The 27,008-nt window shown below is 43.2% G+C and overlaps 1 protein-coding gene and 1 pseudogene across 1 annotated transcript in view; one reads left to right on the top strand and one right to left on the bottom strand.

Annotated features, from left to right (window-relative positions):
- The window catches only part of LOC120025248 (DENN domain-containing protein 5A-like), a 71,400-nt gene extending 45,871 nt beyond the window's left edge, over positions 1-25,529 (bottom strand). Inside the window, exon 1 of the mRNA XM_038969733.1 lies at positions 25,332-25,529. Coding sequence (XP_038825661.1) covers positions 25,332-25,431 — 100 coding nt within the window. The 5' untranslated portion in view covers positions 25,432-25,529. The remainder of the gene's footprint in view (positions 1-25,331) is intronic.
- Positions 12,187-12,237, top strand: LOC120025396 (annotated as a pseudogene).
- Positions 25,530-27,008: the final 1,479 nt, after the last annotated feature.

Below are 27,008 nucleotides of genomic sequence, written 5' to 3'. Positions count from 1 at the left end.
AAGTCTATGATTTGATAGAGCAGTCTGACTGAGCGATGGTAGACACCAGCAGGCTCGTAAGCATTCATTTAAACAGCACTTTCGTGCGTTTTGCCAGCAGCTCTTTGCAATGCTTCAAGCATTGTGCTGTTTATGACTTCAAGTCTATCAACTCTCGAGATTAGGCTGGTGTAACCGATGTGAAATGGCTAGCTAGTTAGCGGGGTGAGCGCTAATAGCGTTTCAAACGCCACTCGCTCTGAGACTTGGAGTAGTTGTTCCCCTTGCTCTGCATGGATAACGCTGCTTCGAGGGTGGCTGTTGTCGATGTGGTCCTGGTTCGAGCCCAGGTAGCGGCAAGGAGAGGGATGGAAGCTATACTGTTACACTGGCAATACTAAAGTGCCTATAAGAACATCCAATAGTCAAAGGTATATGAAATACAAATCGTATAGAGAGAAATAGTCCTATAATTCCTATAATAACTACAACCTACAACTTCTTACCTGGGAATATTGAAGACTCATGTTAAAAGGAACCACCAGCTTTCATATGTTCTCATGTTCTGAGCAAGGAACTTAAACGTTAGCTTTCTTACATGGCACATATTGCACTTTTAATTTCTTCTCCAACACTTTTTGCATTATTTAAACCAAATTGAACATGTTTCATTATTTATTTGAGGCTAAATTGATTTTATTGATGTATTATATTAAGTTAAAATAAGTGTTCATTCAGTATTGTTGTAATTGTCATTATTACAAATAAACCAAAAAAATCGGCCGATTAATCGGCATCTGCTTTTTTTGGTCCTTCAATAATCGGAATCGGTTAAAATATTTTATCAAGGTTTAAGATAAATTATTAAATATTTCTACCCAGCAACTTAACCATTATGATTAGAGGTTATGTAGCATGGACAAGGGGTAATTAAAAATTATAACCATTGTGGAAGAAAGGAATGTATGTATGTGCCGAAAGAAAGCAAAGAGACTCGTTAACCTATGTTTGAACCGACCCAGCTATAACTCTGTGGAGATAAGATAAGACAGGGAGAGCCCTCCAGGTTTTCCATATCTGGGGGGAACTGGAACTGTCAGCTAAGTGGTAATAAAGTGTGGTGAGACTTCAGGAGATAATCCAGATATAGTGTGTAATGTATGTGCGTTAGTGTGTTGGAATGGACTTTGGAATCAGCTTTGTCTTATCGGAGAGGAGGAGGGACATTTTAGGACGCTATGACGCTATGTGTGATATATAAACTAATGTACATGGTATTTTGAGTAGAGCTCTCTCGAGAATAAAGCTATTGATTAATTTGGACACTGGTCTTTGTCTATTTTATGCAAATAAGAATCTTACAAATTCTTAGAAACGGACAGAGTGTTTGCTTTGTTATAATTAAATTGATTAACGAACATATAGGAAACTAATTCCTACAACAGTATCGGCGTTGAAAAATCATAATCGGTCGACCTCTATTACCAACTACTTCTCTGATAGAGTTCAGTGTGTCAAATCGGAGGGCCTGTTGTCTGGACCTCTGGCAGTCTCTATGGGGGTGCCACAGGGTTCAATTCTCGGGCTGACTCTCTTCTCTGTATACATCAATGATTTCGCTCTTGCTGCTGGTGATTCTCTGATCCACCTCTACGCAGACGACACCATTCTGTATACTTCTGGCCCCTCTTTGGACACTGTGTTAAAACTTCTTATGGCTACAATCCCGGTAATGGGATCGATATGACAACAGCCAGTGAAAGTGCAGGGCGCCAAATTCAAACAACAGAAATCTCATAATTAAAATTCCTCAAACATACATGTGTCTTATACCATTTTAAAGATAATCTTGTTGTTAATCCCACCAAAGTGTCTGATTTCAAATAGGATTTTCAGCGAAAGCACTACAAACGATTATGTTAGGTCACCACAAAACCACAATAACCATCTGCACTTCGACTGGCTGTTGTCATATCGATCCCGTTAACGGGACTGCAGCCATAAGAAGTTTTTAAGCATCTCCAATCCAAAATTAAATCTAGACTCGGCTTCCTATATCGCAACAAAGCATCCTTCACTCATGCTGCCAAACATACCCTCGTAAAACTGACCATCCTACCGATCCTCGACTTCGGCGATGTCATCTATAAAATAGCCTCCAACACTCTACTCAACAAATTGGATGCAGTCCATCACAGTGCCATACGTTTTGTCACCAAAGCCCCATATACTACCCACCACTGCGACCTGTACGCTCTCGTTGGTTGGCCCTCACTTCATACTTGTCGCCAAACCCACTGGCTACAGGTCATCTACAAGTATCTGCTAGGTAAAGCCATAGCAGCACCCACTCGTAGCACGCGCTCCAGCAGGTATATCTCACTGGTCACCCCCAAAGCCAATACCCCCTTTGGTCGCCTTTCTTTCCAGTTCTCTGCTGCCAATGACTGGAACGAACTGCAAAAATCACTGAAGCTGGAGACTCTCCCTCACTAGCTTTAAGTACCAGCTGTCAGAGCAGCTCACAGATCACTGTACATAGCCCATCTGTAAACAGCCCATCTATCTACCTCATCCCCATACTGTATTTATTTATTTATCTTGCTCCTTTGCACCCCAGTATCTCTACTTGCACATTCATCTTCTGCACATCTACCATTCCAGTGTTTAATTGCCATATTGTAATTACTTCGCCACCATGACCTATTTATTGCCTTAACTCCCTTATCTTACCTCATTTGCACACACCGTATATAGACTTTTTCTACTGTATTATTGACTGTATGTTTTGTGTATTCCATGTGTAACTCTGTGTTGTTGAATGTGTCGAATTGCTATGCTTTATCTTGGCCAGGTCGCAGCTGCAAAGGAGAACTTGTTCTCAACTAGCCTACCTGGTTAAATAAAGGTGACATAAAATAAAAAATAAAAATTGTGCCTTGACCAGGACCCAGGTCCTGTCAGACAGACGTGCGCCTGACCCACATCGGTGGGCTGGGCATTACTGTAAGAGACAAGAGTCGTCTGACGCCCACCCAGAGGGTGGCCTTCATTGGCATGGAACTGGACTCAGTACTCATGAGAGCATGCCTGCCCATCAGAAGGGTTCAGGGGATCGTATCTTGCCTCAACTACTTTCGGCAGGGGCGGGTGGTATCCGCCCTAACCTGCCAACGCCTGTTGGGCTTGCTGATGGCGGCCACATTGTTGATTCCCCTGGGCCTGCCCCATCTCCAGCCTCTTCAACAGTGGTTAACTCCCACCGGCTGCACCCAAAGCTCCACCGTCACCGCCAGCTGCGGGTGACCACACAGTGCCTCAGGGCATTGTTGAGATGGCGCTGTCACTCCTTTCTCTCAGATGGGGTGGAGATGCCGAGGATGTGCCGCCGGGAGCTGGTCAGCACAGACACCTCCCAGAACAGCTGGGGGGGGCAGCGGCTGTTGGCTACCCCCTTGGAGCGGCAGGCACATCAATAAACTACAGCTCCGAGCTGTACTGCTGGCCCTGCAGTCTTTCCTTCCATATCTGAAGGGAAGACATGTCCTGGTGAGAACAGACAACACACCACAGTGGTAGCTTACATCAACCATCAGGGTGGACTGAGGTCCCACCGCCTCCATATTATGGCACGGGAGCTCCTTCTCTGGGCTCAGGGACGTCTAGCGTCTTTGCGCGCAGCGCACGTACCTGGCATCCTAAATGTGGCAGTGGATATGTTCTCAAAGGTGGGCTCGCCACCTTGGGACTGGAGCCTACATCCCCAGGTGGTCAGCACCTGTGGGACAAGTTCGGGAGGGTGCAGGTGGACCTGTTTGCCTCCCTGGACAATGCACTTTGCCCCATGTGGTACTTCATGCCTCTGGGCTTGGATGCTCTGGCTTACGATTGGCCAGGGCTGGAGCTTACGCATTCCCCTCTTTTCCCCTGATCCAGGCTGTGCTGGACAGGACCAGGATGGCAGAGCATCGTCTGCTTCTGGTGGCCCCATACTGGCCCAGATGACCCTGGTTCAGCCTTCTCCTGTCCCTGTTGTCTGGGACACCTTGGCAACTTCCCCTGGGACCGGACCTGCTGTCTCATGTCGGGGGAACTCTGTGGCATCCGAGGTCGCACCGTCTCAGTCTGTGGGATTGGCCACTGAAGGGCACCGATTTTTTTTTATTTTGGAAAGGTTTTATTGTTGCATTTCCTTTAAAACATCTCATATTTATTATTGCACGTAATTTTATACACATAAAAATTGTATAAAAGCATAAAACACAGCATTTGAATATTACATTTAAATTTGTTAAAAAGTACATGTTGTTAAAAACAATAGAAACAACCATGAATACAAGTAATTTTTCTTGTAAAACATTCAATCTGTAAAAGCCATTTAAAATGTGAACAGTTGTGGCCTAAAGTTTTGAGAATGACACAAATATGAATTTTCAGCCTGCTGCCTCAGTTTGTATGATAGCAATTTGCATATACTCCAGAATGTTATGAAGAGTGATCAGATGAATTGCAATTAATTGCAAAGTCCCTTTTTGCCATGCAAATGAACTGAATCCCCCAAAAAACATTTCCACTGCATTTCAGCCCTGCCACAAAAGGACCAGCTGACATCAAGTCAGTGATTCTCTTGTTAACACAGGTGTGAGTGTTGACAAGGACAAGGCTGGAGATCACTCTGTCATGCTGATTGAGTTCGAATAACAGACTGGAAGCTTCAAAAGGAGGGTGGTGCTTGGAATCATTGTTCTTCCTCTGTCAACCATGGTTACCTGTAAGGAAACACGTGCCGTCATCATTGCTTTGCACAAAAAGGGCTTCACAGGCAAGGATATTGCTGCCAGTAAGATTGCACCTAAAACAACCATTTATCGGACCATCAAGAACTTCAAGGAGAGCGGTTCAATTGTTGTGAAGAAGGCTTCAGGTCGCCCAAGAAAGACCAGCAAGCACCAGAACAGTCTCCTAAAGTTGATTCAGCTGCAGGATCGGGGCACCACCAGTACAGAGCTTGCTCAGGAATGGCAGCAGGCCGGTGTGAGTGCATCTGCATGCACAGTGAGGCAAAGACTTTTGGAGGATTGCCTTGTGTCAAGAAGGGCAGCAAAGAAGCCACTTCTCTCCAGGAAAAACATCAAGGACAGACTGATATTCTGCAAAATGTACAGGGATTTGACTGCTGAGGACTGGGGTAAAGTCATTTTCTCTGATGAATCCCCTTTCCGATTGTTTGGGGCATCCGGAAGAAAGCTTGTACGGAGAAGACAAGGTGAGTGCTACCATCAGTCCTGTGTCATGCCAACAGTAAAGCATCCTGAGACCATTCATGTGTGGTGTTGCTTCTCAGCCAAGGGAGTGGGCTCACTCACAATTTTGCCTAAGAACACAGCCATGAATAAAGAATGGTACCAACACATCCTCCGAGAGCAACTTCTCCCAACCACCCAGGAACAGTTTGGTGACAAACAATGCCTTTTCCATCTTGATGGTGCACCTTGCCATAAGGCAAGTGATAACTAAGTGGCTCGGGGAACAAAACATCAATATTTTGGGTCCATGGCCAGGAAACTCCCCAGACCTTAATCCCATTGAGAACTTGTGGTCAATCCTCAAGAGGCGGGTGGACAAACAAAAACCCATGAATTCTGACAAATTCCAAGCATTGATTATGCAAGAATGGGCTGCCATCAGTCAGGATGTGGCCCAGAAGTTAATTGACAGCATGCCAGGGCGGATTGCAGAGGTCTTGAAAAAGAAGGGTCAACACTGCAAATATTGACTCTTTGCATCAACTTCATGTAATTGTCAATAAAAGCCGTTGACACTTATGAAATGCTTGCAATTATACTTCAGTATTCCATAGTAACATCTGACAAAAATATCTAAAGACACTGAAGCAAACTTTGTGAAAATTAATATTTGTGTCATTCTCAAAACTTTTGGCCACGACTGTACAAATGATTTAACAAAAGTAAAACATTTTTAAGACATGAAAAACATGTTAAAAAGTCACTTTGTTAAAAAGCTGTCTTCGGTCCTTTGTACAGGAGCGGGGTGAGTCCTTACCAAACTCGCCTCCTCCTGCTCTTCCGAATCAATAACTGTCCTGTCCTTCAGGGCCCAGAGGAGATCCCTCCCCTAGACGCAGCAGCGCTGTCAGGCCGTGGCCGTCAGGACCTTGGGTGTTGTGGGGGACCCTTTGTCTGGGCTAAAGGCCCCCTTTCTTCTGTACCACCCCAGGGCCTCCGGGGCTACCATGGCCACTGCCTGGGAGGTGGTCTCTACTTGTTTCGCTACCAGCAGGTTGTGGGAGGACCACAGTGCTTCCTTCAGACACGGCACCAATGGTCCATGTTAGGACAACAGGAGGGTGTAATGAACACCATGCAGAGCGCAAGGGCGCTGGTTACAACCACGGCATACCAGTTGCGCTGGCGGTTGTTCTGCTCTTGGTGCACTGGTATTGAGGTTGTGCCTGAGTCCTGAGGGGTGCACTATGTCCTCCAATACCTGCAGTCTCGCTTGGATGAGGGCTTGGCAGCCTCTACACTGAGAGGGTATTTGGCCGCTATATCTTCCTGCCATGCGGGGTGGATGGACATGCCAGTGTGGCGCCATCCCTTGGTCTCCAGGTTTATGAGGGGGGTTCCTCGCCTGCGTCCAGCTAGGACCAGTTCAATGGCGAGCTGGGATCTGGATGTGGTCTTGGCAGCTTTGGCAAAGCCGCAATTCGAACATTTGGAGTCTGCCTCCCTGAAACACATCTCTATGAAGGTGTTTTTCTAGGTAGCGATTACTTCCATGAAGAGGGTGGGTGAGCTCCATCCTTATTCGGTAAGTTTTGAGTGCTACCGGATGGACCCTGGGGGAGGAGTATATCTCCACCCCAACCCTTCATTCCTCCTTAAGGTTCTGTCAGACAGACATGTGAACATCCCTTTTGTCCTGTCTGCTTACGACCCCCCCGGCAGTGGCGGGGGAGTCTGGGCCTCCCTCCGGCATGCTATGCCCTGTGAGGGCACTGGCTGCCTACGTGGAGCGGACACGGTCAGTGAGAACAACAGACCAGGTCTTTGTCTCACTTGATCGTGGACACGATTACGACAGCATACCGCCTGGCTGGCAGGCCAGTGCTGGGATCTGTGGTGGCACATTCAACAAGAGGTGTGGCTGCATCCTGGGCTCTACTTAGAGGAGGGCCTCTCGCTGATATCGTTGCTGCAGCCAGCTGGGCTTCCTCTTGCACCTTTGCTAGGTACTATCGGGTAAATGTGGCACCTCCCTCTGCAGTTGGTTCAGTAGTCCTGGGCATCGCCTCCCCTTCCGTGGACTGTGCCGGGACCCCCCTTCCACATTGACGGCCCTTGCGTCTCGGTCCCTTGCTGGGACTTTACCGCTGGCTGGCCAGGTCCCTCTAGCACCAACTAGTCTGGTATGGGTATACCAATATATTGGAGTGATCCAATATAGTGAAACATAACGAAAGTTACATGAGCTATATGGATCACTCCAATTCTCTACGGTGCTAGAGGCGCCTCAGAAATGATGTAGAAAACGTGATTCGCGGCCATGGGGTCTATATATAGGGGCGGACCCCAGCCATGACACAGGTGTACACAGGAGTAAATCTGTAAATCCTCACCTCGGATGTATCTCTCCGTCGCAAAGTGATACCAATATATTGGAGTGATCCATATAGCTCACATAACCGTGGTTACATACGTAACCTTCGTTTTCCAGCCCTGATACCAGCACAATATCCAACCCAGCCCCAACACCAACCCAGTTCTTCCTGGTCCCAGCCCCAATAGCAGCACCAACCCTGGATACAGAACTGACCAACCACAATTGCCACCTCCAACCAGAAACTGACAGACCCCACCCCTTCCCCAACATAAAGACACAAACACACCGTCAACCATTCCACCAGACCAGCTATTCCCATACTGCCGTCGGGGGTACGCTAAATACAAATATGACCCACTTTTTTTTTAAATAAAAAATTCTTCACATTTTCAAACAGTCTATTTATATTTTCCAATGGGGCTATATGGGGGTGTTCCAATGGGGGTGAGGTTTTTTTCTTGCCTGAGTATCCTTCTTTCATTGCCAAAAATAAAATTAAATCGTCTAGTGTTCAGCGAAATAACAACACAATGTCAAATACAGGTAGCCTCGTAAAATAATTAACATCCAATCACAGTGTAACTGTTACTCTTTCGCAGGAATTCCACTAACGGTCCGTATGTAGCTAAACGTAGCTACTGCTCATTCCGTTTGCTCGAAAATGGATAAATGGTTAAAAAAAGTAAGGCCCGGATCCATAGAAACACATACCAACTCTACTGGTAGTACTGCTACCACCAGCAGTACTACACCTGCACCTGTCGACGGCACAAGTTGTTCTGCTTCCACGAGCACATCCAATGCTAGCATCAGTATTTCTACATATGTTGTTAGCCCAGCAAGCATGGATACTGACAGTTGTGAATCTGATGCAGCCGAAGAGCTACTGCCCCCTTACCCGGGAAAGCACTGAACAACAGACAGGGACGTTTGTCCATCGAAGAGGCGCAAATATGATGAGAACTACAATGATTTGGGGTTCACTTCTATTGGGAGTAGTGCCTTTCCTCAGCCACAGTGTGTTATATGTGCAAAAGCACTATCTCACAACTTGATGAAACCTTCACTCTTGCGCAGACATTTAGAAACAAAACATGTCAATTTGAAAAACAAGCCACGGGAGTTTTATGAGCGAGAATTAAGACGACTTTTGAGTAGTAAGACATGTATAAAAGCAACATATACCATTAATAAGAAGGGGCTAGAAGTGTCTTATATGGTGAGCTACCGAGTGGCTAGGACAGGCAAGCCCCATACTATTGTGGAGGAATTCATTCTTCCTGCTGCCGTGGATATGGCTGGGACAATGCTGGGGGAAAAGGCCAAGAAAATTGTACAGACAATGCCTTCATCAAACAACACTGTTTCACAACGCATCAGTGACATGGCAGGAGATGCTTTGAAACAAATACTGCTTCACATACAAGCCAGTGAATTATATGTGTTACAGCTGGATGAGTCAACAGATGTGGCAGGCCTGGCACAGCTCCTGGTATAGAGACATCCTCTTCTGCAAACCACTGGAAACCAGGACAACTGGAGAGGATATTTTTAAAGTACTGGACAGCCTTGTGACATCAAATGGACTTTGATGGTCAAGATGTGTTGGTATCTGTACTGATGGCGCAAAAGCCATGACAGGGAGACATAGTGGAGTGGTAACGCACGTGCAAGCGCACGTGTAGTTCCCAACGCCACTTGGGTACACTGCAGCATCCACCGAGAGGCTCTTGCTACCAAAGGAATGCCTGACAGCTTGAAAGACGTTTTGGACATTACAGTGAAAATGGTTCACTTTGTTTAAGCAAGACCCCTGAACTCTTGTGTATTTTCTGCACTATGCAATGATATGGGCAGCGACCGTGTAATGATTTTACAAGATACAGAAGTGCGCTGGTTATTGAGTTTTTTTTAAATTGAGAGACGAGCTTAAAGTTTTCTTTACTGACCATAATTTTCACTTGTCTGACAGCTTGCATGATGACGAGTTTCTCACACGACTGGCCTATCTGGGTGATGTTTTTTCTCGCCTGAATGATCTGAATCTAGGATTACAGGGACTCTCCACAACTATATTCAATTTGCAGGACAAAATTGAGGCTAGGATTAAGAAGTTGGAGCTCTTCTCTGTCTGCATTAACAAGGACAACACACAGGTCTTTCCATCATTGTATGATTTTTTGTGTGCAAATTAAATCAAGCTGTCAAATGTGATATAGCGAAGCACCTGAGTGAGTTGGGTGTGCAATTACGCAAGTACTTCCCCAAAACGGATGACACAAACAACTGGAATCTTTATCCTTTTCATGCCCTGCCTCAGTCCACTTACCGATATCTGAACAAGAGAGCCTCATCGAAATTGCAACAAGCGGTTCTGTGAAAATGTAATTTAATCAGAAGCCACTGCCAGATTTCTGGATAGGGCTGCGCTCAGAGTTTCTTGCCTTGGCAAATCACGCTGTTAAGACACTGATGCCCTTTGCAAACACGTACCTATGTGAGAGGGGATTCTCGGCCTTCACTAGCATGAACACTAAATACAGGCACAGACTGTGTGTGGAAAATTATTTAAGACTGAGACTCTCTCCAAGCACACCCTTCTCATTAACCTGTGGTGAGTTATTCACAATTTTTGATGAACAAGTAAGGTTTTAAATGGAAGATGGCTAAATAAAGAGCAAAATTATTGATAATTATTATATTATTATTTGTGCCCTGGTCCTATAAGAGTTGTTTGTCACTTCCCACGAGCCGGGTTGTGACAAAAACTCACACTCATTCTTATGTTTAATAAATGTATTGTCACGTTCTGACTATAGTTCTTTTGTGTTTTCTTTGTTTTAGTGTTGGTCAGGACGTGAGCTGAGTGGGCATTCTATGTGGTGTGCCTAGTTTTCCGTTTCTATGTTTGGCCTGATATGGTTCTCAATCAGAGGCAGGTGTTAGTCATTGTCTCTGATTGGGAACCATATTTAGGTAGCCTGTTTTGTGTTGGATTTTGTGGGTGGTTGTCTTCATGTCTTCGTGTGTTTGCACCAGACAGAACTGTTTCGGTTTTTCATATTTTGTTGTTTTGTATTTTGTAGTGTTCACGTTTATTTGGCTTTAATTAAAAATGATGAACACTAACCACGCTGCGCTTTGGTCCGATCCTTCATCCACAGAAGAAAGCCGTTACATGTATCGTATAGTGTGTGTGCTGACCCTGGTTCTGGAGGGGGTACGCAGCAGGAGAATTAATGTTTTAAGGGGTACGGGATTACAAAAAGTTTGGGAACCACTGCACCAGACCAACCATGACTGACTGACTGACTAATTGATGTACATTTACATTTACATTTAAGTCATTTAGCAGACGCTCTTATCCAGAGCGACTTACAAGTACATACATTCATACTTTTTTTGTACTGGCCCCCCATGGGAATCGAACCCACAACCCTGGCGTTGCAAGCGCCATGGCCTACCAACTGAGCCACACGGGGCCCTATGTACTGATGATTGTTACCTGTTTTTTTTATTGACTGCATTTCTTTTTAGTCTTTTGTTAGTTTCTCATTTCATTAACTTAAGTTGATTGATTGCTTATTGTTTGAATTGTTGATTATTTAGAATTTTAACTAAATTTGATTATAAATGTTAACTTGTAAATTATTTTGAAGAAAATAAAAATTAATTGACTTTGTTTAACCAGCTAAACAGCTGTTCTTAGCAAACATGTGTTTGCCGTTACCTTTCTAGCTAATAGGCTATGTTAGAGATTACACTTCCTCTTCTAATTGTAAAATATCTACTAAATCTATTCATTTTAAAATGTTGATTACCTTTTGCAACAGTTAACAAGTTGTCCCAGATGAATGATGCAGTGCCCCCCCTTGGGCCAATAGAGATATCGCGTCTCACTAACACGTCAGTTAATTACTATAGCTCCCACCTTTGACCAATCAATGTAATTTTGTAAATGCCGGATCTCTATGGCAAGACGCATCATTCACCCAAGTTTAGTCAAAATCGTCCCAGTGCTGTCTGAGATATTGTGTGACTAACGTACAAATGGATGGACATAGATCCATTGTCCCCTCCCCAATTTCATCGTGGGGGACAATTGTCATTCACCTGATAAGGCAAGATGTGATTTAACATTTCTTTTGCTAACATATGATGGGGGTCCTTGGGTCGCTGGTTTGCCTGGAATGGGGTACCTGGGCAAGAAAATCGTGGCTGTAGAATTAACTGCTTAATCTGCTGTTTACTTTCACGTCCATAGCCTAGAATGCTGGGCTGGAAACTAGGCCAGGAATGTGAACAATTAGACTAGCCAAACAATGGAGTGGTATGTCAACAATACTAGGCACAATCAGACAGGAGACAAACAGAGAGCACAGAGAACACGGCATTCATCATGCTATCTATCCAGTCATGAAAACCTGGCTACTGTACAACTATAAGTCCATTCATATGTTAATGTTTAATTTGCATATACCCCACCCACTCCCCTACCCCATATCCCAGTGTGTGCCACCCATGACCGAGAAATGTACATGCCAATTAGAGTCCATATCATTATTTCCTAACAAATCATGGAACATGTGTTATTTTAGTATTTGTCCAGTAGGTTTCCTCAGTGAGGAAGCCCCCAAAACTACATTAAAGAAAAAATACTGAAAATATAATGTGGAAGTTAGTATAATGCATGTTATATAATGCACCACAAAACACTACGCCTATACATCACTGTATAAGTTAGTGTTAAGGCTGGTTTTCCTTGTTATGTAGTTACCTCTGGATACTGTACAAGGCAGGGCACCTAATAGCCAAGAAAAAAGTGATAAATTGACACTCTTGTTTAACAAGCATTTGTGGGTGTTAAAAAGACACTGTCATGGGCCACTGAATTCATTATTTCTCCGCCAGTAGGCCTAGTACACATGCCTACGCACACACAGTACTGGTCTCATCCATGGACTACCCAAAGTTACAAGTACTAGGCCACTGTCCTCGCTTGCAACACTCACTACCGAGTTGCAAACTGACTCGGCAAGCAACATCAGTACAATAATTGTTCGTCAGGAGCTTCATGAAATGGGTTTCCATGGCAGAGCAGCCACACACAAGCCTAAGATCACCATAAGCAATACAAACTGTCGGCTGGAGTGGTGTAAAGCTTGCCGCCATTGGACTCTCCGCTCTCTCTCTCTAGTCCTGCGTGCCAGGGACTGCCTCCAGAACAGACCCCCTCCTGTGCTCAACCTACATACCATTCCTAGTGCCATCACGGCCAACTGAGCTGAGGATGGAATGACTCAGGAGAGCAGAGATGCCTCATGCCTCTCAGTTATCAGAATGCTCAGCTCGTCATCATCACAGCAGAATGTTCATGCGGACATCGCTAACATATCAAAAACCGATCGCAGCAAAGACACCATGACCTTCTCACTAAGTGAGCCCAGCCAAAAATGCAGCAAAGCTATGGGCCATTTGGCTCATTCACACAGAGGAGAGACAGCTTATTTTTGTGTTATTCACAGCCTTCAGAGCAAGGCCTTCCTCTGAAATACCCATGAGTGTTTTTCTACTCCATTAACTGGGCCTGTTGGGATTCCACACACAAATGCCCAACACCGCGCCACAGCAGAAGTCATTATTTACACACGGTCGTGAGAACAAAAAACCTGCACACTGCTGAGAGAGTGCATAAACAAGAAACAGAGGAAGAAGACAGACACTACTGCCTTCTAAGTACTATATCCATATCCCCCAGAACCATGGGCATGAGCGTTCCCATCTTTCATCCGGAGAGAAGGTGCTTGATTTAACTTGCTGCGACCGCCAGATGGATGGGGTTTGAATTTTAGCAGCGATTCCATTGGTCCTTAGCGCAAACTCCACCCACCTGGCGTGCCGTTGAACTCAATCAAGTGCACGACACGACACCATGTTCTTGAGCATGAGGCGCCTTCAGAGCAAATCCACCTCTCAGGACAATGGATTATCCTTTGGGGTTGTACTACACCACATCAGACGTCACCCTGACATAAATATGAGGGAGGCCAGCAGCCTCGTCTTACAGCGCAATCTGTCCACAAGGCGGCTGTATAAGAAAACATAACAGAGCAGAGATTAATGGGATAGGGGTAGAGGATCTAGGGGTTTAATCACTTCTTGAATGAGAAATAAGAAAGGGCATACTTCTAACATATGGAGGAGAGCTTAGTAAATTAGCCCTGTTGATTAACAGCCACCAGTAACTCTTTACGCCAAGGGGACAAGACGGGTAATGAATAACTACACTACTCCATCTATCCAAGACACTTGTATGGATGGGGATTTTAAAATCCTCTATATTATTCCAGTCACTGGCCATGAATAACTGAGTGGACTGAGATGGATGGGTTCACTCCATGTTGACTCCAGCAGCATAACGTCAGGTGATTAGTAAGACAGACAGGGAGCAAGCGGCAGAGACGCTTTCCTGTGAGAATGGGATGCGCAGCCAAACACCTGGAGACACACAGCTGTGGGCAGGAGACCCCTTTGTGAGAGCAGAGAACCATTTGTTCACAAATATCTGAGACAATCGTGGGGAAAACTAGTAGTCCTCTTTTCATACAGCACACCTGACTGCTGTCTCAATGTACTGTATCAGTGGGGTAATCTCATACAGAATAATGCAAATTGTTGTTCTGATATCTTTTAAAATTCCTAGGGGGCTTCCTATATCAGGACACCTACTGGACAAACACTAAGAGGTCATCATTTTGACTGTGACCTTAAGAGAAAGCAAAAAGCTTCATGCCCTCTACCCATTATTCTTCCATTGTGAGTTAATCAGAACAGGATCCTTGCATTTCTTTGAGGACCAGGTGAGAACAATCATTTCTCATCAAACCATTCATTACGGTCTGCTACTTCACTTCAAAAGTACCAGGTAAGTATGTACCTTACTGACACTACTTTATTATAGCACTACGGGTGGCATGCCTATGGTGCACATAGTAAATAGACTACCATGACCCATGTTCCTATGTTGGCTGTCGATATAAAAGTTATCAAAATGTACTATCGTTCACATTCAAGGATATCATACCCATTTTTCCTTTGAATGTATTTCATGGAATTTGCTGTACACTATTCAGAAATGTAATAATAAATGCAGCCATTTCACACCCAGAACGCAACACATCTGGAAAAGGGGACAGCTCTCAAAAATGTGTGTAAGGGGGGACTTGTTCAATACAGTGGACCACAGAGTTCCAGGAGTATGTAGTATGAATGCTGGACACAGGATAAATTAACAAGTATTCTTTCACAATGTGAAATGGTGATTCCTACATCAGGAAACTTACTGGACAAATACTAAAATAGCTAATTCTCCAAACCTCAATGTGGCATCAGGGTGGCATGCCTACATAACACATAGGCACATGGGTCATGGTTGTCCATGTTACATGGTGGGGGCGTGTCATATGCAAATTAGGTTAAAATAACCCGACCGATGCACACAACTAGGGGAGGGAGAGTACGCCAACAATATGAAGTGAAATGATGAAGCAACTAATTATACTGAACAAAAATATAAATGCAACATGCAACAATTTCTATGATTTTATTGAGTTACAGTTGATATAAGGAAATCAGTCAATTGAAATAAATAAATTAGGCCCTAATCTATGGATTTTTACATGACTGGGAATACAGATATGCATATGTTGGTCACAGATACCTTAAAAAAAAGTAGGGTCTTGGATCTGAAAACCAGTCAGTATCTGGTGTGACCACCATTTTCCTCATGCAGCACATCTCCTTCGCATACAGTTGATCAGGCTGTTGATTGTGGCCTGTGGAATGTTGTCCCACTTCTCTTTAATGGCTGTGCGAAGTTGCTGGATATTTGCGGGAACTGGAACACGCTGTCATACACGTCAAGCCAGAGCATCCCAAACATGCACAATAGGCGACATGTCTGGTGCAGGCCATGGAAGAACTGGGACATTTTCAGCTTCCAGGAATTGTTTACTGAGCCTTGCGACATGAGACCATGCATTATCGTGCTGAAACATGATGTGATGGCGGCAGATGAATGGCATGACAATGGGCCTCAGGATCTTGTCCTGGTATCTCTGTGCATTCAAATTGCCATCGATAAAATGCAATTGCGTTCGTTGTCCATAGTTTTCACCTGCCCATGCCATAGCCCCACTGCCACAATGGGGCCCTCTGTTCACAACGTTGACGTCAGCAAAGCGCTCGCTCACACAACGCCATGGTCTGCAATTGTGAGGCCGGTTGGACGTACTGCCAAATTCTCTAAAACAATGTTGGAAGGAGGTTATGGTAGAGAAATTAACATTAAATTATCTGTCAACAGCTCTGGTGGACGTTCCTGCAGTCAGCATGCCAATTGCACACTCCCTCAAAACTTGAGATGTCTGTGGCATTGTGTTGTGTGACAAAACTGCACATTTTAGAATGGCCTTTTATTGTCCCCAGCACAAGGTGCACCTTTGTAATGATCATGCTGTTTAATCAGCTTCTTGATATTCCACACCTGTCAGGTGGATGGATTATCTAGGCAAAGGAGAAACGCTCACTAACAGGAATGTAAACAAAGTTGTGCACAAAATTTGAGAGAAATTTCTGGGATCTTTTATTTCAGCTCATGAAACATGGGACCAACACTTTACATGTTGTGTTTATATATTTGTTTAGTGTAAGAACAGATTCATGTAGCATTCAGATAAAGTTAGTGGCAACGTGAAAGAATCCTCTGCCCCTAAACACTATCTTGTGTCTTGCTAGGCTTTTCGTAACATTATCTAGGGGTGAACAGAAAAGACTGTCAATCTCGTCTGGCTTTTCCAGTCTGGCTGCTGGTAGTGCTTTCAGGGTTTGTAGCTTCCACAGAGAGATGTACTGTATGTACAATGTAACCAGGGGTGACATGTACAGAATGACCTTCTAGGACTAGTCGTAAAGGAGATATGGGTAATGTGCTCTTTTTCACTGAACCAACTCACACAGTCTGTAAAAACCTTGCTTAATGGCAAAGGGAGGAAATTCCAAATGCCAAAGGATGAGTAGGACTGAAAGCATGTTTTCTCTAACTTTATGAAAAGACTGAACTCTTTCCAGGATAGTATATTGATAAAGCAGAGCCCCAGTGGAAGCCAATCATTGCTTTTCCTTGTCAAACCGGAGTCTCCAGATCATGTGACTCAACATGGCCTGGCCACAGTTTACCTCTGGCTGTGACCAATGTTGAAAATGAATTGTCTCCATTTCCTTTCAACAGAAGCAGCGTGAGCCTTTCTTCATGGCAGCCTGCCTGCCTCAGCAGCAGAGCTGAGATCAAATGGACAGACAGGCTGAGAGGTAATGAGGGAGTCAGTCTGCATCATCGCTTTCATAAAAACGCTATCTGCTCCTCTGCCGTGCAGCCGTCTTAACCCCCTTCATAAGAAAGGCTTCCTGTTTCCACAGAGTGGAGCAGAGGAGATAGAGAGAGCCTCAGGGTGCTGAGAGGGCAGAGTTAGCTTATTATACAAGCTTTTCTCCAGTCATGAACTCTGCCTGGGATTTAAAGGCAGGTTTCCTTATGTTAAGCATTTATTTCAGTTCTGTATGACTTGAGCTTTGACACCCAGAGTCAGGAACTGCAGAGAGGTCTCAAGACATGTGTGGACCATGCACACCCCATAGTGAATGTATATATACTGTATACTGAACAAAATTATAAACCCAACATTCAACAATTTCTAAGATTTTACTGAGTTACAGTTCATATGAGGAAATCAGTCAATTGAAATTAATTAATTAGGCCCCAATCTATGGATTTCACATGACTGGGAACACAGATATGCATCTGTTGGTCACAGATACCTTAAAAAAACAGGCCTCACAATGGGCCTAACGATCTGGTCACAGTATTTTTGTGCATTCAAATTGCCATCGATAAAAAATGCTTGTTGTCCGTAGCTTATGCCTGCCCATACCATAAACCCACCACCACCATGTGACAGTCTGTTCACAACATTGACATCAACAAACCGCTCGCCCACACAACTCCATACACATGGTCTGCGATTGTGAAGCCGGTTGGATGTACTGCCAAATTTTCTAAAACGACGTTGGAGGCGGCTTATGGTAGAGAAATGAACATTCAATTCTCTGGCAACAGCTCTGGTGGACATTCCTGCTGTCAGCATGCCAATTGCACGCTCCTTCAAAAATTGAGACATGTGTGGCATTGTGTTGTGTGACAAAACTGCACATTTTAGAGTGGCCATTTATTGTCCCCAGCACAAGGTGCACCTGTGTAATGATCATGCTGTTGATATCAACTTCTTGATATGCCATACCTGTCAGGTGGATGGATTATCTTGGCAAATGAGAAATGCTTACTATCAGGGAGGTAAACAAATTTGAGAGAAATAATCTTTTTGAGTGTATGGAACATTTCTGGGATCTTTTATTTCAGCTCATGAAATATGGGACCAACACTTTACATGTTGCGTTAATATTTTTGTTCAGTGTAAAAATCTGCCTTTTATAATCTCAGAATATAGAGTATTATGTGTATTGCTCAATAAAGGATGGCTTGGCTTCTTCTCAGTATCAACTTCGAGTCGAAAAGTGATTTTGAATACATAAAAGTACAGAAAGGAGAGATCCAGCTGGGCCATCCGAAATGTCTAAAACCAACAAGTACCGGAGGGCTAGATATTTCAAGGGCACACACACTTGTTTCCCCTATTTAATTATACTTCCATGTGTATAACACTTCAACAGTCATTATTCAATTCCACAAGGTTACAGATTTGCTTAAACACTATTTAGTTAGACACTGTAAGATGCCCGAGGAAACTTCCTTAGGACTTGAGCTCCTTTAACACACCTATGAATTATTAACAGGCAGTGAATATGAGTGCAGACCCACACTGAACATGTGCGGGGGGCTTTATAGTGATGTCATTCATTGAGGGATTAAAGAGAGGGGTTGTCTGGGAAACTCAAGGGATGTTAGTATTTGAATAGTGCGGGGGGTGCTCAGAGTGAGTGTGTGCATGTGTGTGTGCGCGCACGTGTGTGTGTGTGCGCGGGTTGTGTCAGCTGCCTGTCCCCATGAGCTCAGCAGGACCAAGTTGTGACCCAGCCAATCACGTCGGCCTGGCAGGAGGGCCGCTAATACATATGCTAATCTGGTTTCACCCTGCACCCCAACACTGTCGCATAAAGGAGAGTTTTGTCATCAAGTTTGCCACGTTTTGGCTGCTGCAGCCAGTGATATAACTGCCCCCTGATGGCAAAGTCAGTGTCAGAAAAAATGACAGAATGTGCATGGCATACTGAGGGAGAGTGATATTAGCTGGTTAGTTATATCGATTTTTCTAAAATACATTGTGATCGTGATCGTGACATGGCAAACAATTATGTGACCTCTGTCCATGTTACTTTGGAATGGATCACATTTAATAATTACTAGTCTGTCATATTGGATATGAAGAGTACTTTCTGGAGATCACACAGCTTTGGACCTTAATAACTTCAGCATATTGAAACGAAAAGAAGAGGACAAAGGGAGTTCGATGAAAAAAGAAAAAAGAAGAGTCTCATCTTAAGAAGCTTTGTGCACAAAAATCTATTAAAAATCAAAGAGAAAATCGGAGAGGGGGCCGAAGTCTATCTTGTCTCTTTGTGGGGGGGACACAAGGAAATGCAGTGCTCTACAGAGGAAAGCTTCAGGCCATGTTTAGGCAGTGGATAGAGAGAGAGTGGGTTTCTGTTCCCCCGTCAGAGCTCATGATCTGGAGGGGCTAATCATGTACTGGTCACAGCACAGAGGCATTCTGAGACAGACAGCTCATCCTCATTCACCTCAGCCTTATCATTTCTACCCTCAGTCCCCATATTCCTAACGTCAACACGTTGACAGTCAGAGCCCCCTTATGAAAGTGAAATCTGCTTTTTTTCCTGACAGCTTTTTCAATTTCTACATTGGAAGACATTTTTTATACCTCCCCCAGAAACACTCAAAACATTCTCCTCTAACATGGATGTCCTCAGGCAAGTCACAATGTCTGCTCATTATGGGGGCTTGAACTCTTATAAGAGAACCTAGTCAGTACAGTGATACAGTGTTGGGTCCAACTGTTACAGAACATTGCTAGGCCTATATCTCCAGGCGGACTCCTGTTCCGGTTCTTAAGACAAATAACCCTCTAAAGGACACATCTGTTTTAAGTCCTGGTGGAGAAAGATGACGGAGGCTTCCTGTGAGGATATATGGGCTCTGTGAACCAATACAAACATACTGTACAGTGTAGCCTCTATACACGTTACAGAAAATTACCTGAGAAAGACAGGGTGAGTGACAGCTGTCAGTTAGGCACAGCTGTTCAATTCACCACTAAAACCTCCTCCTATCATTGGTGGTGATCAGAGAAAGGGCTATCTGGAAAGCCCCCTCCATCCTGACTGCCTGACTTTACCGTTTGAGTCAGAACACAAGCCATGGAAAGATCAGTGTGACTCAAACCACACTGTAAAACTGACAAATCAGCTTGTGTTCACAAGCGATCTGAATTGTGGGGTTTCTTATGATTTCACAAGGCTTCTGCTCACCTGAAGTGAAACTGCCAGATCAGCGTATGGGCAAGCCCCTCTTTCTCCAACAAACATCCCAGCAGATTGTGAGGGGTGATAAGAGCATGCGTCATGGACCACACTACCTTAATTGTGTTTCTTAAGGTGTCAGCATGCTTCAGTTAGGCTACGTGCCTAGCCGAACTCGGCTAGCCGAACTGAACGAGTGTACTCGCATACTCCCATAAAAACCTTCATTTGAAAAACAAGAAAAAAGCGGCAATAGTTTGTCCATTTTGAAAAGCTGTAGCAAGTATACACTTCGTCAAAATAGTCTGAATTAATCTAAAATAACCCAAGAAATCTGTAATTAATTTTGACGTTTTTGCCGAGGAGATGTTAGCCGCACAATTTTACATTCAACTAAGATGTTTGGTGCAGTACTTCTCAATTAAAATTTTGCATGAAAACAAGTCGTCTCTCATTGAATGACAACAAAGACTTTATTGAAGAATCCCTACTGTTGACCAATCACCGACGAAGGGGCGTAGACTTTGGCTACCGACTTCGGCTTCCCTCAAGAAAAAAATTTGTGTGCCCGAACAGCTGAAAAAACCCTTACCGGTGTCAAAAACGAACAAAAACGTCACAAAATGTTGTCATGACATATGCACAAACTCTTCTGAGCTGTTTCGGCTGGAAAGCGTGCGGACGCCTTTAGTCGACACACTCACCACAGCACAGACTGATTGCATAGACTCTAGAGACAGCAGCTCGAAGCTTGCTCAGTCCACTAATCACATGACACCCATAATCTCGTCTGATTGGTCAGTGAGAGCAGCTTGTGCTGGGCTGTCTGTTTGCTGTGTGCACGTGACTCCTCCAGTCTGCCAGGGAGAAGAAGAGCTCCCCCACTCACCGCTGCTACTGTATATGAAGCAGCTCTGCTAGCGCTAACTGGGTCTCAGCAGCCTGAGAACGAGAGGGGCAGCAGGAAGTTCATACCGAGAACACATAGCCTGCACACGGCAGGAACCGTACTGCTTGCAGTATCTCCACAGAGTATAGTTGTGGTGGAGGGCGTTATCAAGAGATACCAAAATAGCTGCATGAGAATGCATTCATGTAACCATCCAAAGGCCTTGTTTCTCGAAGAGGATACATACTCCATGGATCTCTACTGTAGAGAGAGGGAGAGGTGCTTTTCCAATGAAACGTATGTGTTTCCATCAGGAATGTGACACAAAAGACTTGTAGCAAGCAGTACCAACAACCTCTGCATCATCACGACAGTTGCTTTGTGAGAAGGTGTTAAAGTCCACAGTAGCCATTGTTATATAAATTAAACTGAAAAGTATCCTGGGCTTGGCCCCAAGTCAGAGCAGGTCTGCAAGAGCCATTTCCAGTGAGACCCGGGTGCCGGCAAGCATAGATGGAAACAGAAAAGTCTGAGCCTGTTTGGTAAAACAGTGAGGTAAATCTTCAGTGGAAATGTGCCAATGGTATATTTGTTTGCAGACCATGACAGTGGACTAGTAGGGAGAGGAGACGGGAAGTAGAGGTCAGGGGAGAGTGACTTAAGGCCCAGAGAGATGGTTGAAAAATCACCATTTGTGGTGAGCAATCGATCCAGAAATAAACTGTAAAGCTTTCAGGGTGACAGCAGTGTACGTGTCCACACTCTCCATCACTAGCCAGTCTCTGCAGTCAGTCGGTGAGCAGCAGAACAGAGGCCACGCTGTAGGAAGCTTAGACTGAAGCTGGAGACTCATATCTCCCTCACTAACTTTAAGCACCATCTGTCAGAGCAGCTCACAGATCACTGCACATAACCCATCTGTAAATAGTCCATCCAACTACCGCATCCCCATACTGTATTTATTTATTTATCTTGCTCCTTTGCACCCCAGTAGTTCTACTTGCACATTCATCTTCTGCACATCTACCATTCCAGTGTTTAATTGCCATATTGTAATTACTTCGCCACCATGACCTATTTATTGCCTTACCTCCCTTATCCTACCTCATTTGCACACACTGTATATAGACTTTTTCTACTGTATTATTGACTGTATGTTTGTTTATTCCATGTGTGTTGATGTATGTGTCGAACTGCTTTGCTTGATCTTGGCCAGGTCGCAGTTGTAAATGAAAACTTGTTCTCAACTAGCCTACCTGGTTAAATAAAGGTGAAATATATATATATATTTTAAATAGACACCTTAGCTTAGCCCCTTTTTTCTCAATTTCCGCCTGAATGACGTGCCCAAAGTAAATTGCCTGTTGCTCAGGCCATGAAGCCAGGATATACATAGAATTGGTACCATTGGAAAGATAACACTTTGAAGTTTGTAGAAATGTTAAAATAACGTAGGAGAATATAACACAATAGATATGGTAGGAGAAAATCCAAAGAAAAACCAACCAGAATTTTTTTAGCTAGTAGGATCTAGCTAAAAAGGCAGGAGGGCAAATGTGATGTATTGTAATCCTCTATGATTAGACAAGATGCTCCCTAACCATTATAACCTACCCTGTTGATCCTTGACCACAATGAGGAAGATTACATCAGGGTCTGGCCCTAGGCAGTTTTCACTATTCAGAATCCCCGCCATACAGTCACTTCCTATTCGCTGATCCAATCTTACAAGAGGAGGAATCCTGGAAGCATATCATTCAAAACACATTCTACATAAAACACACAGCTTGAGATATCTGACAGGCCAACAGCTTTAATTCCTTTAGATGTGGCTGGCAGACTCAGGAAACAGTCTGTAACAAGCATGTCTAATAAGAGCCTATTGTACCATTAGACCAAACAGTGCTACAAGTCTCAGCAGTGCACTCATGGCCCTGGAACTATGCACGGAATGGCAAAGAGGACAAATTCCTCATCCCATATCAACTCAGCCAATAGCACCCTTAGCCCCCAAAAAGGCTTTCCATTGTCTGAGTGTGTCACCGCAGGAGAAAACATGAAGCCCAAGTATGGAACCTACAGGTTAACCTCTAGTCTTCTGCAGTCTAATCTCTGGTCAGAGGACCACCATTATTTGTCTAATTCACTCTTCCTAGATTGACGAATTACTGAATGACATGCAATCTCCTGCTGAACACCCCAGTGACTTTTACTTTCACCAGCTGGTCTCTATCTCATTAGAAAGGCAGGTACTCGAGGAGAGGAGACAATCATGATAAGAATCTGAATAGCATAATTCTCTCTAGATAAACAACAGGGAAGTGAACACATCCCTGACTGATTTCTGTAAAAGATTCTACTTCCACTTTTACACAGAGGAAGGAAAAGTGTCTTTGCGACAAAGATTAAAAAGTTAACTAATGCAAATACTGTTGATAATTTATCTCATCAGATGTGTTAAGTACATTTGCATAAGAGAGATCTCGTATGTGTGTTATCTAAAGATGTTTCCATCCTTCCTGCAAAAAAAACTGTCCCTTGATAAGTAGAACCTTAGGCCTATGTTTTGTGAAATGAGAGACATGCTAGGGTGGTGCCACTCACAAACCAGTGAGTTGTGTATGTTTTTTATTACGGCAGTTCACAGTCTTCTTTTTTCCTACATTATACCTCATTATTGTATACTGTAAAATTAGGATACTTTATGAGGGGAAACTGTACAGTCAAGGCACAGGATGTATGCTCATTGTGTTTGTTGAACTATACAAGGGTTTGTTCTTTCCAGAGAGCCCTAGAGGTGGAGAGCAACTAATGACATCTCATGAGACACAAACACACACAAAATAGAATTGTGCTGATTCATGATTGAGACCACCTGCGAGACTAACAAAAATGTCTCTGCAGTATAATAAATTATTGTTCTGATTTGTACATATTCATAAACAGGAGGTTATGTTTACAGCAGAAAACGTTTAAGCTTGATTGGGAGTAACAGTTGAGTTTAGGGAAATGCACATACTTACATATCCGTAGACCCTAGGCTACCAAAAACATAATGTAGCCTGACTTGTCCTTTGAAAACAATGTCCTAGATTCTACAATTTCCTTCCCTAAACATAACGGTTGTTGACAAGAAAACCAAGAACAGCATCTTCGGGTACACTCCCACACCAGTTTCACTTATTTTCAAACTCATACACAACTAACCCACCACCCTGAGCTCAGGAAGAGTTCACCCCCCCACCCCGCTTTATGTATCATACCATCCTCATCTCCCCTAGAGACTCATGGCACTCCCAAGAAACAACAGGCCCTGTCTAATAATGACATCATCCTGTCATATTCAGTGTTCTGCCCCCCCAGGGAGAACCTTGTGGTCCTTGATACCACCAGTTTCACTCTGTTTTCTGCACTCTGCCATGCATTGATCAATTGATTTCAATCTATCACTGAGGGTAAGTGTGTAAGAAGGCAGAGGGGAATCAATCAAATCGTTCAGATGTCATAAACAACTAAGAAATCAGATGTGCTTCTTGGATGTAGCTATTTTTGGCCTAACCTGCTTGTATATATATATATATATATATATATATATATATATATATATATATATATATATATATATATATATATATACGCTTGTTTATACATGTGTAATTACCATTGAAAGGATGGTAATTTCCACGTACTACTAGGGGAAATAGGGGAAACATCCCTATTATTTACAAATTGTTGAAATATAAACATGTCTTATTCTGGTGAGATCTGAAACAGCCAATCAAGGTCAGTGATCTACATATGTAAATGTCTGTCTTTACTGCTTTTGACCACTTAATGAGTGCTGGCTATACTCAGGAGGAGATTAATCCATTAACAGTTTTTCGTTGTCTTTAATTACAGCTGGAACATCGACGGCCTACAATTCTCGAGCATTTCAAGCTAACAACATTTTTGGGATTAATCCCCTCTAAACGACTAGACGTAACGTTATAACATAAAATGGAAAGGTAGAAAATAGGAACTTGTATGAACAACACTGATGTGCCGTCCTACTTATTGATGTACACAGTATTACTAGTTTTCAACCCACTATAAATAAACTCATGTTTTTATTGTTTAAACATGGATATAATACTGTACTCTAAAATCTATATAAAAGAAACAAACTAGGAAAGACATAAACCATGCAGAATGATTCTTATTGGTTACCCAGCCCGTGCCCAACACTTACCTGACAGTTCGTCTGGTTCAAGCCCGCTTTCAGTGTCAAGTCCGCAGATAACAAAATAATCTGCGAATCGACATGAATTCGAGCTGAAGCCGGTGGTCATTTTGAGACTGGTCCAGTGGTACCCTTTTCCTCGGCTTTTTCAGCTGGGTGCATATTAAAGGATCGCGTAGTGATTTCGCGCAGCCATTGTGGATGTACTGCAAAGCCTGAAAATCAGAACAGTATGCTAGCCGAAATGCATTATGGGTCTTCAAGTACAGCTGTTTTCATCTGTCTCAGATCTTCGCAACCCCTTGCATTACCTCTGCGTAGAGGGAACACACTGAGCATGTGCGAACTCTTTACAGATTACGTTATGCACTTAACCCTACAGTTCCTGAGTTAAGTATTTCTCCTGTAAAATGCTCTCCTTTATAATAATAATAATGCTAGTAATGAAGCATTAAATTAAGCCTTATTACACCTATAATGAACCTGAGACAGTATTCTTACTCCACTGTAGCTAAGACCAGTGTACAACTGAATGCAAACTTTAATTTCACCAGTTTAGTCTGAACAATTGTATTCATGTAATTACACATGTAATACCATAGCTGTAATACACACAGTAATAGGTATTCTACTTGAGTATTCAAGGCACAGATAAGGAGAAGTAGGTGTCAAAAATAGGACAAATGTGTAAATAAACGTTCTGATGTGATTTAATTAAATATATTCTAAATTGTACAAGACAAATGTTGTCCTACTTGAAAAAAAGTTAAAGTCAAATAAGTCAAAGCAACTGTGGGGCTGAAATCTGTAGACATGTACAAAGAGCTCCACCATGTGGTAAAAGGTGACGGTAAAAACATGCAGAACTTTGCCATTAGATTCGCATTCTCATATTCCAATCATTTACCGGACAGTGAGAAAGAAATTATATAATATTTTTTTATTTCAAAATAAATGTTAATAATGAACCAACATTCATTAGCTTGGACAAAAATATGTACAAGAATGAATATAATTTACAAACACAGGTCATATTGCCATACATGATCATTTTGCACAACTTAATACTGTAAAGATCGCAAGCGTAATGAATGCAAACACCAATAATCATCCAAGCCAGCGAAGATATTCTCAATATTCTCCGCATGAAAATCAACAAATGTTGGAAAGTTGTAATAAGAAACATGTGTAACATCCTAATATTGTAGTGATTTAAAAAAAAAAAAAAAAAAAGGGATAAAACTACTGGGGACTTTTAAACAGTTATTGCAAATATGTGTCAATACAGTTCTAAAATTACTTCTGATATCAAATTGGGTGAACAAATAATAATGTGATAGTAATATAAGGGCTAAGTAACAACATATTCTTATTTATTAAACCCCAAAGCACACTTTGTATTTGACTGAACAGCTACAGGATCTCCCATCGGGCATGATCCCTCTGAAAACTACTGTAGTGCAATCAAGATGAGGTAATGATGCAACCTCTATGAACTACAAAAAGGTGAAGCCCAAATTTCAAACAACAAGGACATTAACACAACTAAATCAAACAGGTCATGAATTTGATGGGTTACAGCGGGATTTGGATACAGTAGGGCTGTGTTTACACAGGCAGAACAGTTCTGATATTTTTACCAATTATTGGCAAAAGAGCTGATCAGTCAAAACACCAAATTAGTGG

The sequence above is a fragment of the Salvelinus namaycush genome, chromosome 30 (genome assembly GCF_016432855.1).
Source record: "Salvelinus namaycush isolate Seneca chromosome 30, SaNama_1.0, whole genome shotgun sequence".
Taxonomy (NCBI): domain Eukaryota; kingdom Metazoa; phylum Chordata; class Actinopteri; order Salmoniformes; family Salmonidae; genus Salvelinus; species Salvelinus namaycush.
Note: the sequence above shows the minus strand (reverse complement) of the source record. Positions and strands in the feature narration are given on the sequence as shown.